The following is a 19,371-nucleotide window of genomic DNA, read 5'->3' on the forward strand; positions in this document are numbered from 1 at the left end:
TTTATGCTGCACCTTGTGTTGATCATTTCCATAATATCTAAAAAATAAAAACATTTGTTTCATAAAATCTAAAAAAGATGTGGAAAAGTGCAAAGAGTGTTATTACAGTTTCTAGGTACTGTAAATGTGGAGTTTCGGAACAGCTCTGCCATCACCTAAATTCTAACTATCTGGTTACCCAATTAAATGTAAAACATTAACACAGCGCTTACTTTAGATTATACCTCCTCCTCTTGTACACGCAAACCACCCACAGTAAACTGTAAGCATTGCAGTATAACCACAGGTTTCACTTTAAATGCATGTATACAGCATCCCACTTCCAAACATGTTGCTATTACAGGGGCCTCTTTTTATGAGGGGAAAGGAGGCACAATTTCCCACTACCTTCTACACGTGGGCAAGTTTTATCCTCCCCAAAAATAAGTAAACAAGGGCTGCACTCATTGCATCTAACAGCAGAAACACTTGACTGAACTTTCTCCAAAACACATGAGAAGATGTTGCACCCACTTGCTCAAACTCTCGTGTTGGTCAGTGAGAGGAAGTTTCACAGATATCTACTAGTTGGAGTTGTCTTTGTCTAAGGTACACAAAAGAAATGCAACAGCAAGTTGTGGAGGCATCTTAGAAGAGCTAATGACTGCAGAAAATCTCTACTGGCAAACATAAACCAGCATTTGGTCTACAACTGACCTTTGTGCCTTTAGAGAAAATAACACCCTAATATGGTCAGGTCACTGCAGCAGACTCCATTAGGAGCACAGGTCACTTTCAACACCTCATTTTTTCCCATTTCCATGAAAGACTCGCTAAATATTTTGTCTGGTCTGGTTGGTTTCCTGCTGTTCAGAAATCCATTTAGTATCCTGGCTGCACCACAAGACTACTTAGGCAATGTGGCAAATATAATAGTGATGTGAAAACTGCAGCTTTCAAATCAGTTACCACAATGAGCAAGTCCAGCAGGGAGCTGTCAATCTAACGGGGTAAAGTGACATCCCGAACCTCAATAAATGACATTTTTATAATTTATAAATTACACTCCAGGCTTTGCTTTATTCCAACTCATGCTTATTCGTGTAGAGATGGTAAGCAGGCAGCAGCAGCAGCAGGGGAGAAAATGCAAAAGACAAGATAAAACTTATAAACAGAGGAAGGAGGTTGAGTTTGCTTGAAGCTGTAACTCTGTCAGACCCAAATGGGAGCAGCCAGACGCTGTCACAATTACTGGGGCCAGCCGCAGACTCTTATAAAAATACCTCTCATGGGTTTGCAAGTGGACAGCCAAATGTTAGCAGCAGGATTACAGTAGCAGTCGGTTCTGAGGAAGATCTGGGTGGAAGCAGAGGACGTGGACACAGCTGTGAAGACTCACAACTCATCCCCTCAGCGGGACATTTCAACACCATGTTGATTTTCAGCTACACACCAGTAACGTAACATTTATGATACATGTTCACAAGGTAAAAACTGTAAATTGTATTCAGCGTGTCAAAAACGGTGTTGTATAAAACAGGATCGTTTTTTCACATTTGCATTTCTGTATTAAAGGTCTACAACTTCTCAGTCAGAGTCGTCATTTTTGTCAACAGTCCAGCTACAGTTACTCAATTACAGCTGCAAATGTATATTTTTGATACAACATAGGAAATTTGTTGCTATTTAAAAATGAAATAAATAAATAAATCTAATTTTAGATGAAGAAAGTTACAATCCTTTAAAACCCAACTGTTTTTATCATCTCAAGAAATATTACTGGGACTATTAGTATTATTCTATTGTTGGAACTTAATGAAAAATATTTAAAAATTATTGCAGCTATTAAAAAAGTTAGTATTCCTATGTCTCACTACATTGCCTGGCTCTTTATTATTACTAGCCAAAGTTACTAAGACCTATTGTGAAAGCTTGAAAAAACAACTTGTCCCTCCATAGCCGCCTGTTGCAGAATCCAGTTCTTTACATCTCCAAACTCAAAGTTCCTAATTTTGTAAGGCATTGCTTAAGTACAAATACAAAATCTGAGTATGAATTTTAGATCATCCCACAATGCGTAGGTGTTACATATGAGATGTTTTACAGGGAGGGAGGGCAGGTGAATCAATAGATCATTTCTATGCGTGTCTTATTTAAAAATGAGCATAATTTGAGTTGAAATGACGATTTTTTATATGTACATATACTGTGTTGTTTATCATGTTGACAGTGGGACAGGAAGAGTTTTCATGCTCTACTTTGTTTTTCTCATATTTATTCAGAACTAGAAAAGACCAAAATCAAGTTAATTATTTTTCAAGCCTTTCAAGAGGGAGTAAAGAAGCCTGGTAAAGTTAAATACAACGTTCTTAAGGATGCAAAGTTATAGGCATATAAAATTAAATAAATCAACAATTTCAAAGAAAAGCTAAAACTGTGACATTGTCATTGAACTTTAAAGGGGCTGGTTAAAAGTCCTTTAAATTCAGTCGATGCTCTTTTCCATGAAACTTGGCAGATAAATATATGCACATTTTCCTACTGAAATGTTTCCTCTAAAAAATGTGATGTATTTGTATAAAATATGCTGAACAACTATTTATTAAAAGTAAACAGGACAGAAAGAAAATGCAAACAGGACATGTGAGCTGTCTAAATAACATAAGATAGATAGATATTCATGTGTGTAAGATGCAAAAATTCCTGCTGTGAGAGGAGCAGAACTAACACAGGAAATATAATTTCATTCCAAAATTAATCAACATTTAGGTTTCGTAACACTGAGAGTCAATGTCAAAGTTCTGACGACCCACTTTAGAATGGTCAAGGTTGTGTAGTTCGTGGGCCAGCTAAAGTGTTGTTTCAAACACAGAGCAACATGACTCTGACAGTCTCACCAGTGCAGGATCCAATTCTTCGTTCAATATGGCCTCGTTCTTGATGAGAGCCACACGCTGAGCAAAGCGGCAAGTAGAGATTGACTCCTGGTGAGAACAATTTTAACAATCAGTCGCTGTTTCTCTGGAGGACAATAAGGGACAAAATAAAGACACTCATGTAATGATTTGATAATAATCACTGTTTTCAAAATAAGCTCAGTCTTCTATGGCGAACTACCATAGAAGGCTGCTGTAGATATTATTTTGCACTCATCTCTTACGTGTAAGTTTGATTGTTTTGTTTTTTCTTTAAAAAAAGAGCTTTGTAAAGCATAGGCTATGTAAGGTGTTAAAAACAAAAAGTACTCGCAAGGTGCTGTTGAATACCAAATGTGTTTTTAAATACCTGTGATGAACCTAAAGATTTGGTGTGACTGGAGGCACATGAAAATTCTGGCATTTCAAAATGAACTTGGACATCAGAAAATATATTGGTTTCTTATTTTCCTCCCTATTTCTTTTTACCCCTTAACATGTTTTACATTTTCTAATGGTTTAACAGAATACGGTGTCCAAAACAGGGTTACGGATGCCGATACTTACATCTAGATTCCGTTTGTCGACCGCCATAGTGGCGATCATGGTGGTCATGCAGTTGCCCCCCAGGCTGTCCCTCAGGACTGATGTTAACATGGAGTTTCTATATGGAATATGGGAACGATTCTTCTCTGACAAGGCTATTATCACCTGAGGACAAGAACCAGGAAATGAACCCACTTTTATGATACACAGGAGTGTTTACAGTCAATCAGAAAAAGGTTAGACAATCTGAAAATAGGTACAAAAACATTCAGGAAGCAGAAATGGTTCCTACTTTCCCTTTCAAATTGCAGAAACACACATCAATTCTTTCAGTTCGCAACACAATCCAACAACATAATTTGGTTAAACAATTATAGATATGTAGATGATTTCCAAAAAGAACACCAGATGGAATAAGTCGTTGTGTGAAGAGGAATAGTGTTATCAGGGCATTTTGACATTATGATGCAATGTTTTAGGTCATATTTTGCCCCTTTTTATTCTGTAAACACAACTTAAGACCTTTTTTTCATAATAAATTGTTGTTCTTTATCACTAACAAACTATTTCCTGAAGAGATGAAAAAAATGGTTAAAAATCAGGAGGATCTTTAAATAAAGATGAGCATACCTGCTCTAGATAGTGGAGCGACAGGTTGATGTACTTGGCCTCAGTGAGTAGCTGCCCATCCAGGCCCGTCTTACTGACTCGATCTGACCCGGCCAGGTCCACCAAGTGCAGTTTGGACCGGCGCAGGGTAGCTGAGCCGGGTTCACGCCTGCACAGATGTATGGTGAAAACACAGTGCGAACGAGTGGAGGCCTGGTTCATGGGGGTCTGGGAAAGACGAGAACAAAAAGATACATTAGAGGGCATTTGGGTTAGTTTTGATAGATCTTGTTTGTCCCTCTTAAAGCATCAAACATGTGGACCGACACAACGTACACAGATAATGGTGGCTTATGGATGGTCTTAGGAGAGAGACAGAATTAGGGTACTATGACTCACTTTCTACATGAAAACATCTTTAACCAAAGGAGGATGGGTGACTCCCGAGACCCTAACTAAGAGGGAAAACAGATGGAATCTAAACTACATTGTATTTTCTTATCCTGAGCCACTTCAGCAACTTAAATGGAATAGCACATGCCTCTAGATTTATGTTATTATGATGTTGTGATTAAGAATGACCTCGCAGAAGAAAAGCTTTTTGTTCTTTCTCTGTTAAAAAAAAAAGTCAGATAAATTCACACATGACATCTCAGCTCCCTCAATTTGGAAAAAAAGGTTTCTCTTAGCCTTAAGTAGTTGACGTAAATGTGCCAACACCTGCTTGTTAGGGTCACAGCAGGTCATGACAGACATTTCTCTATCTTAACCTGCAGATGTCCTCCCTTTCCTCAGACTAAATTCCCTTCACTCTGCACTTGTCCAGAGGGTATCCCTAGAAAAACGTGAGACAGCCTTTATAGTTTACATATACATATAGTTTATGTATTTAAAAGGCATGACTGTAAGGTCATGAACAGGGACAGAGGAGAAATTCTCAGGAAAGAATCTTAGTTTGTGTGCCACTAGAGCTCTGTGGATTACCATGATTGTTTCATTTGAGCCGTAAAGAAAATGTATGTAAAAAGCACTAAAAGGCTTATTGGTTTGGACATCGCCTATTAACTGTTGTAGCTGGTAGTGTGCTTCTGTGCATGCATTCAGTCACAGCAAAGCGAAAATAACGCAGATAAACAAGTGTAAAACGACAGCTGCACTTTAATGTAGATTAGGTTAAAGTTGTATGTCTGAATTGTTCACCATATTTTGAAAGTAACACAAACAATTAAAAAATATATATATATAATCTACATTTTATTAAACACAGAAACAAAAAAACAAGAGTCTGGTATTTTAAGAAAAGGTTAGAAGAGTGAATCGCATATGACCTTTAATTGTTTAAATGTGTAAGCAAGCTAAATTAAGTAGATAAAATGTTATGTCTTTTTGCATTGAACAGTTAATAGTCACATCTACCAGCTGTTCCCTGCAGACAACTCAGCATTTGCTCCGATCTCTAACCATTTTGTTCTTTTCCCCAAGATAATGATGGTTAATAACAAGATGCGATCAATGGGATCGCATTGTCCATAATGGATGAGAGTGTGCAAAAAAATATAATTTTCATAACACTAGAGATGACAGGGTCCTAGTATAAGGAGGCTATGCAAGTGTAGCAGATCATAAAACCTAAGATGATGCTGAAGGTGTCATACATCTATAATTTAACAAGCTATAAACTACAATCATAAATGCACCCTGCATTGCAGTCATGCTGCTCTGTTTGCAGCACCGGCTGTTCTGACCACACACAGTGCTGAAAGGGAACATCACAAAAGGACATTCTGGTGACTAAAAGTGAGATGCATAAAAAGGTTACACAAGTATGCAGTCCAGATTTAGACCAGCTGCAATGCATCCATTCCTACAGGTTCAACCGAAGTTAGCCTTCACTGCAGGGAGAAAAGCAGATTTTGAACACGTTTGGACAACAAAGTGAGTCAGAAAGGACCAGATGGGAGAAACAAAAAAATCCCCAAAAACATTGACAGAAGGGTGAGGAATTTAAAATGTGTTTTTTTTAAGTCCAAAATAATTCTCAAACCGAGTGAGCTAATGGTCCTCTGAGTTTTGCTTGAATGGATGTGTCATCTTTTATCCACATGGATGGGATCATGAGAAGAAAGAAGGCATTGCTGTTAACTTTATTGAAACTCTTTATGGAGAACAAACGTCTTGGGGGATTCTGCCAGAGATAAATAAATAATGTTAAGGGCTCTTTGTTCGTTTCAAACTCTGGGGGACTTCTAGAGATGGAATTCTAGAGAGGACAAGCAAGCAAATGTCTCTGTGTGGGTGGACAATTGTGGGGTCTCCCCAAAGCAAAGCTCATTTCCGTTTCTTTTAAGCTGTTTCCAATGAAATACCCCTTCTAGTTTTACAGAATTGAACCCAGAACGGTGTCATCTGGGTGGAACAGAACAAATGGATTGCATTAAGTCCAACACATACCCCTCAGTTGACATTTCCCCTTAATAAAGAACTAAGGTCCGATCACATTTCTGAGTCGTGCTTTTGTTTCATGGAAGAATCCCAACCACATCTAAAATTGACGTCAACGTCAACCAGTCTGTGACTGAAACCTTATCATCTGGGCCACTTTTACTGTCATGTATTTACCAGCAAACCAGTGACAAGAGTAAACAAGGTGCAATCGGCTTTTTCCCTCCAAAACCTCATGAATGTCATGTTGAAAAACTAAGGCTGAGCCACCACACATCTTGTCATCAGTGAGGGGAGCTTGGGCGAGTGAAGAAAAGGCACCACATTATAAACATAAATTACAGAGAGAAAGCTGGCTTTTACTGGGCAAAGAAACTGATAAAAAGGCCCACTGTGGACTAAAATTATGTTTTAGAAGGGTACTAAGGTAGCTTTTAGTATGTATATTGCATTTTAGGAACAACAACAATAACTCCTTATGCCACTTACCCTGGAAGTGGCCAGTGGAATTTTTGCTTACGGTTTACAGTCTTGACTAGGATCACTGCATACATGTTGTGTGTGTGTGTGTGTCTGTGAGCGTGCGTGTGTGGGTGTGTGTGTTTCCCTTTTTCTTACTTCAGCAATCATACGATTGGTGTCACCCAGGAACAGCAGATTCAGAGCCTCCTCTTCGTTACCAGACTGCCGCACAGACAAATTCTTGAGATGGATGTTCTGTTCTGTATCTTCCAAGATCATCACTTTCCTGACAAAAAAAGAGCAATATGTAATTATAGATTACATCATGCAACATTAAAATCTGAAGTCATGAATAAAATGTTGTAATGTGCAAAAGCCGGTGATGATTTCTTAGCAGAAACAGGAAAAATGGTCAAAGTTAGCGAGAAGATGGGTGGAGGTAAATGTCCTAGTCAAAGACCACACCTAAATCCAAACGACAATCTGTTTTTAAAGTTATTTTAGAAAAACAAATGGGCAAAAACTTTATTCTTTCTACTCAAAAGCTTTGCAGCTGAAACTACGAAGAACATTTTGGAAATCACATGTATATTTTATGCTATTTTAAAATTATGCTCTACTTTGTTTTTGACTGCCACATAAAATCCTAATATTACATTGAAGTTTTTGACTGTAACGTGAAAAAAATTACAGTTCAAGAATTATGGATACTTTTGAAAGGCATTGTATATGATTACAAACATCGTTATTCTTCATTTTTGGAAGAAAAGTAGGATTCATTCCTAGATTCTTGTAAACATGGCATATTAAATTAAAATGTCAGAGCTTGAAAGACTCCATACTTCAAAATTTAACACAAAACTAAAAGCACAACGTCAAATGTGCCAGTTATGTCATCCATTTACCTCCCATGGCCTTGGCGTCACTCAGCACTGAATCCAAACAGTCTGGTCTGCAGACTTGTCTCACATGTGATTTATCTATCTGGGTGTTCATAACTTGATAACAGACAGGGCCAGATCTTAAAAACAAACAGGTGATTGTTTCTCGCCCACATCAGGCGATTTGAAACACAGATGGGACTAAATTACTCCCGTGATCCTACCACATCATTTCCATCCAGCCACCGGAGATGTGAGAGTGCAACTCCTTGACTGACTTGTCAAACAGGAGGAATGATTGGAGAACACATGCAGATAATTATGTTAACATGTGTAGGTAATTCAAGTGGTCTGATAAAACAATATTAATCTTATTGTCATTCAGAGCTGCGTCCTGGCAGATTAATTTTCCGCAACGACCAAGCCAACCTTAGATATAATTTGATTATTGGGCTTTTGTGAAAAAATGATATAAACATGGAATGAATGAGGGTAATTTGTAGACTTTTAAGAATCCAGATGATGGAAAGATGAGTGTGTAATGAAAACAGATGGAAAGTCAAATGTAAAGCAATATCAAGTAGTGCAAGAATTTCAGAAAGAAAGGAGACCATTCATTATTGGGAGTGAAGGAAAGATGGAGACAGACATAAAATGGGGCAATTGTCACTGCCACTGCCTCTTCATGATTCAGCAAGTATGGCCACAGCATGGCTCACAACGGGCACTGGCTATTTCCAGAAGACTGTGATTTGTGGGTACCTAAAACCTTGACTTCTAGTCCAGAAAGTGACTTAAAATGAAGTGGTACATGAAAAATACATACTACCACACTGAAACTCATGTATCAGTTAATGTAAAATCTAAAAGCTTGACTCATATGGCTTATTTTTTCCACTAAGAATGTATATTTACAAAGGCAAAGAAAAAAAATGTTTGAGAGAAAAACTGACGGTAGGTCCTCCAGTCGCGATGCCTCATATCGGGAATCCAGAAGGTCATATCCCACCTCGTTGTAAATTTCCAGGTAGGAGATGTGCATGGTGTACATCATACTGCCCTCCTGTGGAGCAAAATTATATCAATTGAGACAGGATAGGAGTACAAGCCATCAGATTTTATTACTCTTTATTAGTGGATCGTAATCTATGTAACATTTAGCAAGAAAAAAAAAACTATTCATACATACAACAATCAAAACTTTCATCAAACTTACATTCTGTTAGAACTCATAGGGTACTTTCCTTAACTTCCAAAAAAGTAACATGTGTTCAAAGTAACCTGGGTAACACTTTATTTGAAGAGGTGTGCATAAGACTAACATGACACTGTCATAAACATGACATAACACCTGTCATGAACATAAAGAAGTCTTTATGAATGTTTATGACAGTTGTCATTAAGTGTCATTCGGTAAATAATGACACTTTTAATGCAAAGTTGCTCTAAAAGTCCATTAAAAATGCCAACTTTGCATTAAATTATCATAATGTATAAAATCATGCAAAGTTGGCATTTTTAATGGACTTTTAATCCAACTTTTAGAGAAACTTTGCATTAAAAGTGTCATTATTTACCGAATGACACTTTATGACAAATGTCATAAACATTCGTAGAGTTCTTTATGTTCATGACAGGTGTTATGTCATGTTTATGACAGTGTCATATCACTCTCATGCACACCTCGTAAAATAAAGTGTTACCTTAACCTGTAACCTATGTGAAAGTTCCAGAAAGGTACATATCAGTTCCAGAAAATTCAATGAACATTTCAGAAAGATATCATAAAGCAATCTATGAAACAAATTACAGAAAGTAGTCTCTAAATTAATGGAAAGCAATATATGTTCTGGAAAGTAGTGTGTACATTACAAAAATCAACTTGCAAGTACCAGAGATTAATCTGTATGTTCCAAAATGAACCAAATCAGTTCAAGAAGGTACCCTGAAAATTCCAGTAAGTTTCTTGTAAGTTAACTACACCAACCTGCAAGTTTGAGAAAGTCACATGTGTACTTTTTTCTGGAAAGTACACTTCAAGTCATAAGTTTACTGTAAAATGTGCCTTCAAGGTCTGCAAAAGTAGCCAGTATATTGACAGGAATGGCACAGGTTTTATCATATACTGCTACCAAAACAACCAACTAAGCTATATTTGGTTTAGAAGATAAAAACTTTATTATCCATAGAAATGGAAATTTGATTTAAATAATCTGTGAGCCACCTCTCAGAAAAACAACAAATATCACACAACATTATAAACATTCATCATAACAATAATCTAACCATGCATCTTTCCAAATTATTTAGGGAATCTTTACAAGAAAATTAGAGGTGCCTGCTCTGACCTGGTTGAAGCGTTCGTACAGGTAGGACAGGGTGCGAGGTATAATACCACGATCTACATAGCGCTCAGCTCCTCCAGTGATGGTGAATGTTTTCCCACTTCCCGTCTGACCATAAGCAAATATGGTGCCATTGTAGCCAGCCAGTACACTGCACAGAACAGATCATGAGCAACAAGAAGGCCTCAAAGCATTTTTTTTTCCCTGCAGATTTATTACATTCACAGTTTGAAAGAGCAAATGTACAAAACTGTTGGCAAACTAATTTTTCAAATAAAAAAGTTGTGATTAAATGAGTACTTCTAAGGTTTTATGGATCACTAAATCATCTGTTCCTAAATACATTAATACATCTTGAAGTATGCAAGTTATATTTCATTAGTCTAACACACACAAAAAAACTTTAAAAGGCAAGCAAAATCCTACAAATAACCAGATTTAATTGAGCTAAACTCCAATTACTGTAGCCTGCTATAGAATCCCTCCTTTCAACTCAATAATTTTCAGAAGAGTTTGCTCACTAGCAAGTTAGTTCCTATAAGCAATCTCTGTTTTAATTTCTGAAACTGTCCTAAAGCCAATAAGAGTCTTTGTGAATAAAACTTGACACGTAAAATCCACATTAAAGCATGCCAGTGAATTCAGAGCTGCAATGGCGGCAGACATCTGCTGGTGAGGGTGGAATGCTTTGGAGCATGACTGACAGTGGGAGCCCAAACCCTCACGACTAGGCTGGGTCTGCTGTATTTGGGTTTGGCATGGAGCTGCTCTTCTACACGTGCGCAGAATGATTGAAACCAGTTTTTCTCTGAAATGACGAAACTATTGTGAGATGTGAGATTAAAACATCACTGTATCAAATTGACATAGGAATAACAAAGAGTTGGCCATTCTAAGGTAAAAACCCAGCGCATACAGTGTTCATGTTTTGTTTTTTTCATCCAGACGGCTTCCCGCGCCCCCCCTAGGGGGAGCGCCCCACAGTTTGGGAACTTCTGCCTTACATGAAGCAGCAGGAAAACAGGCAGCTATAATAGAGCATCTGTCCACTCAAATAATGATACCCCGCTAGACTGTCTTGGATGGCCATTGGGCATCAGTACAATCGAGTGTGAGTCATGGTGGTGATTGGCAGCGGGGAGAAAAGACGCAAGCTCAGTGTTTAGCTTAATGTCAGTACTAATGATGCGGGCTGGGCCGTGCCACTGAGGTTTGGGCGTTTCCCAGCTCTTGTTCCTGTTTACACCTCAGCTTTCCTGGCTACTGAACAGAAATGTCTGAACTTCAGCTGCAGGTCTCACTGCCTTGTGAAATGGGATCACACAATACAGACAGTTGGTCTGTGCTGTCAGCCCAATATCATCAAACTGGCTCCTCTTCACCAATAACTGAGGCTGTATTTTTATTTTTTTAACTACTTCATGAGACATGAACAGAGTGGTTTATGTTACACCACAGCAAGACAGAAGCGAAGCGCATATTTGTGGAGAGGAAAGAAAATGTATGGCTTTCCTAATTTCCTATAAATTAAAATAATTAAAACAGTATTCACTCCTCTTAATTTTTTGATACCCCAAAATAAAATCCAGTTGACTTAAGGAATCACTTAGTACAGACACAATTGAGCACAAAATCATTTCTCCTGTGAAGGACTTAGAGGTTTGTTAGGGAACATTAGAGGAAAAAAATAGCATGATGAAAACCAAGGAACAAAGCAAACAGATTAGAGATAAAGAATGTTAAAGGGGGTTATGTAGAGCTGCGTAATATATCTAACCAAAATATCCATGTGTGCAAAATACCAACCCCAAACGATCGGATTCATATGATAGGTACTGCTTAGATGAAACCCACACATGGGATATATTACTTCAGGTGCAATACCTTGCATTTCTTCTTTTGAATTTTACATTCAACTACTGTCCATTATACTCACATCTGGTATAGACTCATATGGAAGAAGCTAATCTTTCACGTAATTTGTCAGATGACCTACATCTGACAAATTACATGAGCTACAAATACATGTGTAGCTTTCAAGCCAAGTGCAAAGTGCAGCAGAAAACTAAAACAGCACATGACCCTGAGCACCACACCCACACCAAACAAAATGGTGTTGAAAGTGTCATCCTGTGTAGACGCTTTTTTTTCAACAGGGACGATGAGCTGGTTCAAGTTTGATGGGAATATGGATGGAGGTAAATACAGGGCAACCCTGGAACAATAAATACTTTTGACGTTCGACTTTACGGTCTCTAGACAAGCAGGGTTCATGACAAGCAGATGACCTGGCACTAAAATCATCAATAACCGTGGAAACTTCACACTGGACTTCCAAGCATCATGGATTCTGTCCCTCTCTACTCTTCCTCCAGACTCTGAGATCTTAATTTCCAAATAAAATGCAAGCTTTACTTTTCTCTGTAAACAAACCTTTGGACCACTGAGCAACAGTCCAGTTCTTGTTATCCTTAGCCCAGATAAGACGCTTGTAGCCTATGTGTGGGATTCATCTCTGCATACTTGCACTAAATGCACTGATTCCAGCCTTAGTTTAACTATTATGAAAGTCCCCAAAATCCTTCATGAATTTTGCTTGATGATCCTCTCAAGGTCAGCGGTTAGCCCAATTGCTAACGGCAATTTCTACCACACTTTTTCCCTTTCTCTCAACTCTCTATAAATATTCTAGGACACAACATTCTCTGAGCAACCAGCTTCCTTGGCCATGGCATTTTCAGAGTTTGCATAAGGTGGATCTCTCTTGAGGATACAAGGAGCTAACAATGGACTGAGATATGTCTGATTAGGGAAACAGACTGGCCATGCCTCGACAGAGTGATTATACTACAGACAGAAGGCTCATTTCAAAGACTTGAACATCACAAGTTTTTAATTAATGTGGAAAGATGCTGCCTGCCGGTGACTACTGATTTTTATTCTGATGTATACCAGCTGCCACAACAAAATGAGAAGCATTAAAACTGATGGCTTAGGATGGAAATGTAATACCTTAAAGGTCAGATACATCAGACTAATTAGTCAACCATTGTTTATATGTCTCCAAATAGCTAAGAAAATCCAAAGTACTTGTGGGATTCCACAAATAGGTCCCAGTGTAATAATGATGTTTTGGCGGAATGTGGAGAAGATGGTAGAGGAAAATCTGAGGTGTAGGCAAGGTTTGCTGGGGTTAAAGCAAGGAAGAGCCTTGCTAAAAAAACAACATTTGATTTCAGGAAATTCCAAGTCTTTTCCTGTTTTTCTTGTCTTATTTCAAAAGTTAAAGTTAAAGTGTCACTGACGCAACATAACCACTTCAATGATTTAATTCTGCTTTCATTCTGTGTACACAAAAACATTGAATAATAAATAATTCTCGCAGAATACCATCAATGCAGAGTGGGGCTGTTTTCGCCTGTAGTAACTGGGTCAAACGCCAGCGTCATCTTAAGACGTACTCAGTGCAAGTCAAACTAAAAACAAGTAAGGCTGAGTACACTAAAGTGGAGGAAATTGTGAGTGATTTCAGAAAAGATTTGAGCAATTTATTTGTAGCTTGGGATTAAGAAGCTAGATGGGGTGATGAAGAAGAGGGAGCGGGTTCTACTAAACGACTGCAACCTCAGTTGTTTAGTAGTGTCAACATGTTTAGTATGAGATTACATTAATGAAAAGATAATTTTCTTGGTAGACTTTTTACACACATATCGTAACAATGTCTATGAATCTCCACGTGTCTGTGTGTTTTTAAATCAATTTTAGGGACAGAGTTATGTGCAATACAAATGGTGGTGGAAACGCACGCTAAGATAACATATAAACTAATTTAACTGACCACAAATAGTAAAATTGAAAGTGCTGCTGAAAGATAAAATCTAACCGGATAACAAAAACAATACTTTAAAGTAAGTAAAGCGGACAAACACAGACACTAACAGGACTATCATGGAGGGAGCACATCTAATGATATCAATTTGGCCCCATGAGATAGCAGACGGCAGCTTATATTGAGCCATGAATAATAAAGGCACTATGCAAAATAATAAAACATTAAATCTAGATGCTAAAACAACTGACAAATTTGAACGTCAAAGGTAAAACAAGACTGTTACAAAAGTTCGATAAGGAAACCAAAACTGGAGCCGACTGAAAATAAAGAACCAGGAAATAAAACCAGACTCGAAATAAAACAACCAACAGACCATATCAGTAGATGGCAAACAAAACTGTGTTTATCCCATCACTTCCCTTTTCTAAAATAAAAGCTATGATGGCAGATTAGAAAATAATACAGCATCAAAGAAGTATATTCATCTCACGTGTACATTTACTGTAAGCCTATGTGTTAAATATAGACTACAGCTTTGTGGCTTGAAAAGGCTTTCACTCTCATGATGGCACAGTGTGCCATCTTGCCTGCCAGCTTTGTCCACTTAGTGGTTTAAGTGCTTAAAACGTGCCAAGCATCACAGACACCCTCCATTTCCATCTTAAAGAAAACTGAGCTTTACTAACTTCCTGTCAACAAAGCTGGCTGAATCTGTGTGGCCTTACATTAATCTGGGGTGTACAATGCACACATAAGATCTTTTCCATCACCCGTGTCATACAAAGTTTCAAAAAAGCTAAGGATATAGGTAAACATCGAATATATATATATATTTATTTTTTTGTTTGTTTTACCTTTCTGCAACTGGTTTGGCGATGTCTTCAAATATCACATCTTGTTTAATGTGCTGCTCAAACACTTTTCGGAACCTGGAGAGAAGTGGGAAACAACACAGTATCGCCATGACACATTTAACGAAGCAGGCTAAGAATAGTCCAAAAAACTGTAGTTTATTTGGAATATCCACAGCTGATTGTTAAATATTTAAGGTCTTAAATAGATGAGGATAGGGTTAAGTGGTTCTGTTCTGTAAAACAAACAAAGCTGCGTCATGTTCAAGCCCACGGAAAGATGAGGAGAAATGTGAACAGAATCCACCCATGGAAGGTTGTTAAAAGTGGAAACTTTATTGCTATAAGGGCACAGGGGAACCTCTGCGAGCTATTAAAGGACCATGTGGTTTTCAGAGGCTCTGAGTGTCCACTGCTGTCTGACTTCCTAACTGTGAATTTAAGGTTTGGAAGCGTGGCATGGACTCTGCACAGAGGGTATATGAGGCTGCAGCTGAGCATTAGACAGATGTTCTGGCTCTTCACTGACAGGACTTGTGGATGAATTATTCATGGGGAAAAAGTTCAAATGCAGCCACACGAGCCAGGTCTGAGTGTTGGCTTTTCTTATTGTAGCTTTTTACACTTAGATCATCCAGCATATTTGTTCCTCGTATATAAAATTAGTCATGTTTTGTTTGTTTGTTTTTGCACGAATTTGATACTTAGACTGGTCACAGATTAATATTAGTTTAAATCACTGTTAGCCTAATAAAAACATAAGCAGAATGTAGTTCCATCTCCGGTAATCTGCTTACATCCTCGATGATTCCAGAATTATTACTGCATCTTGATTATTTTCAACCATTGAATTGTGTGTCTCTCAGAGAAACTGTAATGACTTGAAATCTTCCACCTGGTGCCCACAAGTATTAAAGAAAAACTGCTTTTAGCTGGGTTTCACCTGAAATATTGCAGGTAGGTAATTCCTTTGTAGGCTTAACCTGCATACCTCAATACTATTTAATTACAGGCCAGTGTTTTATTTTTATTTTTGTTGTTGTTGTTTTTAAAGATTATGGAAAAAAATACATTTATTACAAGCTGCATTCAGTTTTCTACACAGCAAAACAGCAATGTCTTTCATGATTTCCATTCCAGGGAAGTGTTTTATCACACCACAGGACTATGAAGACTATAAAATACAAGGTCACACGTGGAGTTCCCCAAGGTTCCTTCCTCAGGCGACTTCAATTCAGATTATTTATTCTACTTTTATCTCAGATAACTGGAGAGTAAGAACATCGTGGTCCATATACATGCTGACAATACACAACTTTACATTGATGTGTCACGAGCTGCAGTTCCTTACATTCAGTGAGTGTTTTTTAAAATTGCAAAGAGTGAATGAGTGTATGTCTGTACTCAGTTAATCAATAGCAACGGCAACAATAACATTGAGATAGATGAGATGGTGTCCTGTACAGGACACCAGAAAAGTGGTGCACATTCTTTATTTCATAGCAAGTTAGATTAAATATTATTATTTACAGCAGCCTTTCAATTAAGATTAATTCACCATTTCACTTTAATTATATCTAAAAGTTGGATTTTATTGTTTTTCTTTAAATGTCATGCATATCTTTTTTAACAGTTCACTTTTTTGTCTTTATTCTTTTTTATGCCATTGCCTCTGTTCTTTTATTTTTTCCTTGCATTAGCTTGTGTATAAATGGTGCTATATAAACAAACAAGCTTTGCCTTCCCAAGTATCATTGACAAACACAAGCAAATAGGTGTTTTTATTTATTCTTTACACCAAACACTTATGTAAATGAATGTACCTGAACTTGTAGTTTTCCCTCTTGTGGTTAACAATGCCATCAGCCAGGTCCCTGGGCACCAAAAACTCCAGAGAGCCACCTGTTTCCTCCTCGTGGTTCACAGAGTACACCTGAGGGAGCCAGAGGCAACATAAACACAGGCACATAACTTCTAAAAGTGGCAACTATAGGCAGAAAATGTACCATAAAATGACATTTTAGGAAGCATTTAAGAACAGTCAAATAAACATTCATGTACTGGTCTGCTATATGTTTCACTGATTTTTTTTTGCCGTAATTGTATGTGGAGTCATACCAACTTCCACATAAAGTCTATACATCATCTTTAGTTAGAAATATAGGTTTGGACATTTGTGGTTTGAGCACTGAAAAAGCCCAGAAATGAAAAGATGGCAGTTTATGGTGCAAGTATCCTGTAGAAAGCAACAGTACTAAAGAGGCAATCAGGATCAGTGCACTGAGAATGCAGGCTCTGCAGATTCAAGCCAAAGCCAGGCCCCAAGGGAGACAAAGAAAATTGTAGAACATTAAACCAATATCGACTGAGCTCTAGCACTGGAGGCCATTTACGTGGGCTTGGCTGGGGCGCTCTAAACACCCATGTTCTCTGCTTTTGAGCCTCTGGCATATGTTTCCAATGGACACTGATGTAATTAGCATTCTCCAGGACTGGAGGATTAAAAAAAAAAAAAAAAGATATGGTCCCAGTGATTAAATTGGTTTTCCACTGTCACCCTGTTTGTTGCTTTGCCCTCCTCTGTTTTTTCCAGAGATGTGTGCCAAACCCTGAAAAAGGCCCTAGGGGGGGAGCTGTGCTCTTTCATTTTGGTGGGTATAGTCAGGTACCACTAAAGCACTACGAAACTACGTTAGATTTTTTTTTTTTTTTAAACAAGGGCTTTGCTCAGTAAAGTGCTTCAATAAGATGAAATTACAGTTTTAGCTCTGCATCCTATGAGAACCTATGTTTACATGTAAAATGTGGAGCAAATGTTCTCACAGGAGCCAAAGCTTCTTACAAAATTTACTGTAAAGTGATTTTGGTCACTTTGCGAAAATGTTTAAACTTTTTACTTTGATGCAGCTTTTTGATGGCACCCTGGAAGTGGACTAGTGGAGAAAACAGAAGCTCAAAAAATGACAAACATAATAACATATGTAAGCTTTAACATTGCCAAGGCAAAATATTTCATTTGACTAGATAAATAATTTCTGATACAAATAGTTTGGTTTTATTTTGCTGTAGACTGTTAATAATCAAAATCAGCAGAAGTACACAGCTCAAATATATAACTGTGGGCATAACAAATCTAAAAAAAAAAAAAAAAAAATTTTTTGGGTGACAATTTACATACATGTCAAATATAGGAATATAACAGAGGCAATGTAAAGAGGTTTTTTATATAGTGAAGTCAATTTTGCATTAAGGAAAATAAGCAATTTTCCTTCATTTCATTTCATTTTCTTTCAGTACAAACCTGTCCCAATAAGGTAAGGCAACAAAAGCCAGCAGAGAACCTGTATCGGATTGAGGACCTGGATTGCATTGTATTTGTAGACAATAAAATAAAAGCAACATTCAAATTTGATAACTATATAGAACATGTCAACAACAATTGTGTTTTAGAAAGCAAAAAAACAACAAAAAAAAAGAAAATGAAAAAAGAAAGAAAATGTGGACTTTACAGCCTGAACTGCTTTTACAATAGACAAGTTATAGCAAGAAGCGGACATGAAATGTGTCACTGAAAACATTCTGAAACAACTGCATTCCTTCCAGGTGTGCCAGAGCTCGAAACGCTCTGAGACTCTTTTGTGGATTCCTGTTCATCCGAATAATTTATTAGGACACCTTATGGAAAGGAGCCATCATCATTAAAGTTATAACTGACAAATCAAGGTAACAAAATCTTCAGTGGAAAAAAATGTCGTTAAGAAGAAAATGAAACATATATGTAAACATTTGCATATTTTGACACCTGGTGTTTTGTATGCATAATCTAGCTTCTCTGAATAAAGACTAGACTGTATTTATGTGCTAAACGCCACGAGCAATAAGCCCTGTACTGCATCTAATCTTAACACCAAATAACTCTATTTTCCATGACATAAATCTGAATGCCGAGAATTGTGCTCTTACCGCCGCAGTTTTATTCGTGGGCTTAATTCGACCGAATATCTGTATCGTTTGTTTAACCATTTTCTACTATAAAACTAAACTTTTTAGGCTAGCCTCAACTTAGCCCAGGAGCTAACCTTCACAACCAGCGCTAAGCTGGTTGGGTATGCTTTATCTGGTTGCTAGGTGACGGTGGTCACCTCAAAGATCGTCTATCAACGACAAGATCATTCACCGTGACATAATATTTGTTACAAAACATCCAAAAGAACAATAACTTTTTTTTAAATGGGCTGGGGGTCGGGTTCAAAGAAATCTTGGGATTGTATGTTTAAGAAAAGGTCACCATAGGTTCAGTGACTCAGTCTGAGGAATTATTGACAAAAGTATTGTCAGTGCTGCAGGCACACCCTGCATATTAAAGAAGGCTTCTTAGAAGGAAATGAGTTCCTGCCACACCTGCTTGATTAAGAAAGGCTAGTATTTCAGAAAACTAATCTGGCAAATAATATGTATCCGGTTCAAAATTCAAATAGATTTTTGAAATCTATCAAAAATCTATCAAAA

At 37.6% G+C, this 19,371-nt stretch overlaps 1 protein-coding gene across 1 annotated transcript in view; it reads right to left on the reverse strand.

Moving 5' to 3' along the window:
* The window catches only part of kif6 (kinesin family member 6), a 61,409-nt gene extending 42,442 nt beyond the window's left edge, over positions 1-18,967 (reverse strand). Inside the window, exons 1-9 of the mRNA XM_016662136.1 lie at positions 18,826-18,967; positions 16,686-16,795; positions 14,866-14,940; positions 10,183-10,330; positions 8,788-8,897; positions 7,110-7,239; positions 4,071-4,277; positions 3,462-3,605; positions 2,877-2,963 (exon numbers count right to left, since the gene is read on the reverse strand). Of these exons, the coding sequence (XP_016517622.1) occupies positions 2,877-2,963; positions 3,462-3,605; positions 4,071-4,277; positions 7,110-7,239; positions 8,788-8,897; positions 10,183-10,330; positions 14,866-14,940; positions 16,686-16,795; positions 18,826-18,885 (1,071 nt within the window). The 5' untranslated portion in view covers positions 18,886-18,967. The remainder of the gene's footprint in view (positions 1-2,876; positions 2,964-3,461; positions 3,606-4,070; positions 4,278-7,109; positions 7,240-8,787; positions 8,898-10,182; positions 10,331-14,865; positions 14,941-16,685; positions 16,796-18,825) is intronic.
* Between the last annotated feature and the right edge of the window lie 404 nt (positions 18,968-19,371).

This window comes from Poecilia formosa, unplaced genomic scaffold (assembly GCF_000485575.1).
Source record: "Poecilia formosa unplaced genomic scaffold, Poecilia_formosa-5.1.2 Scaffold8, whole genome shotgun sequence".
Taxonomy (NCBI): Eukaryota; Metazoa; Chordata; class Actinopteri; order Cyprinodontiformes; family Poeciliidae; genus Poecilia; species Poecilia formosa.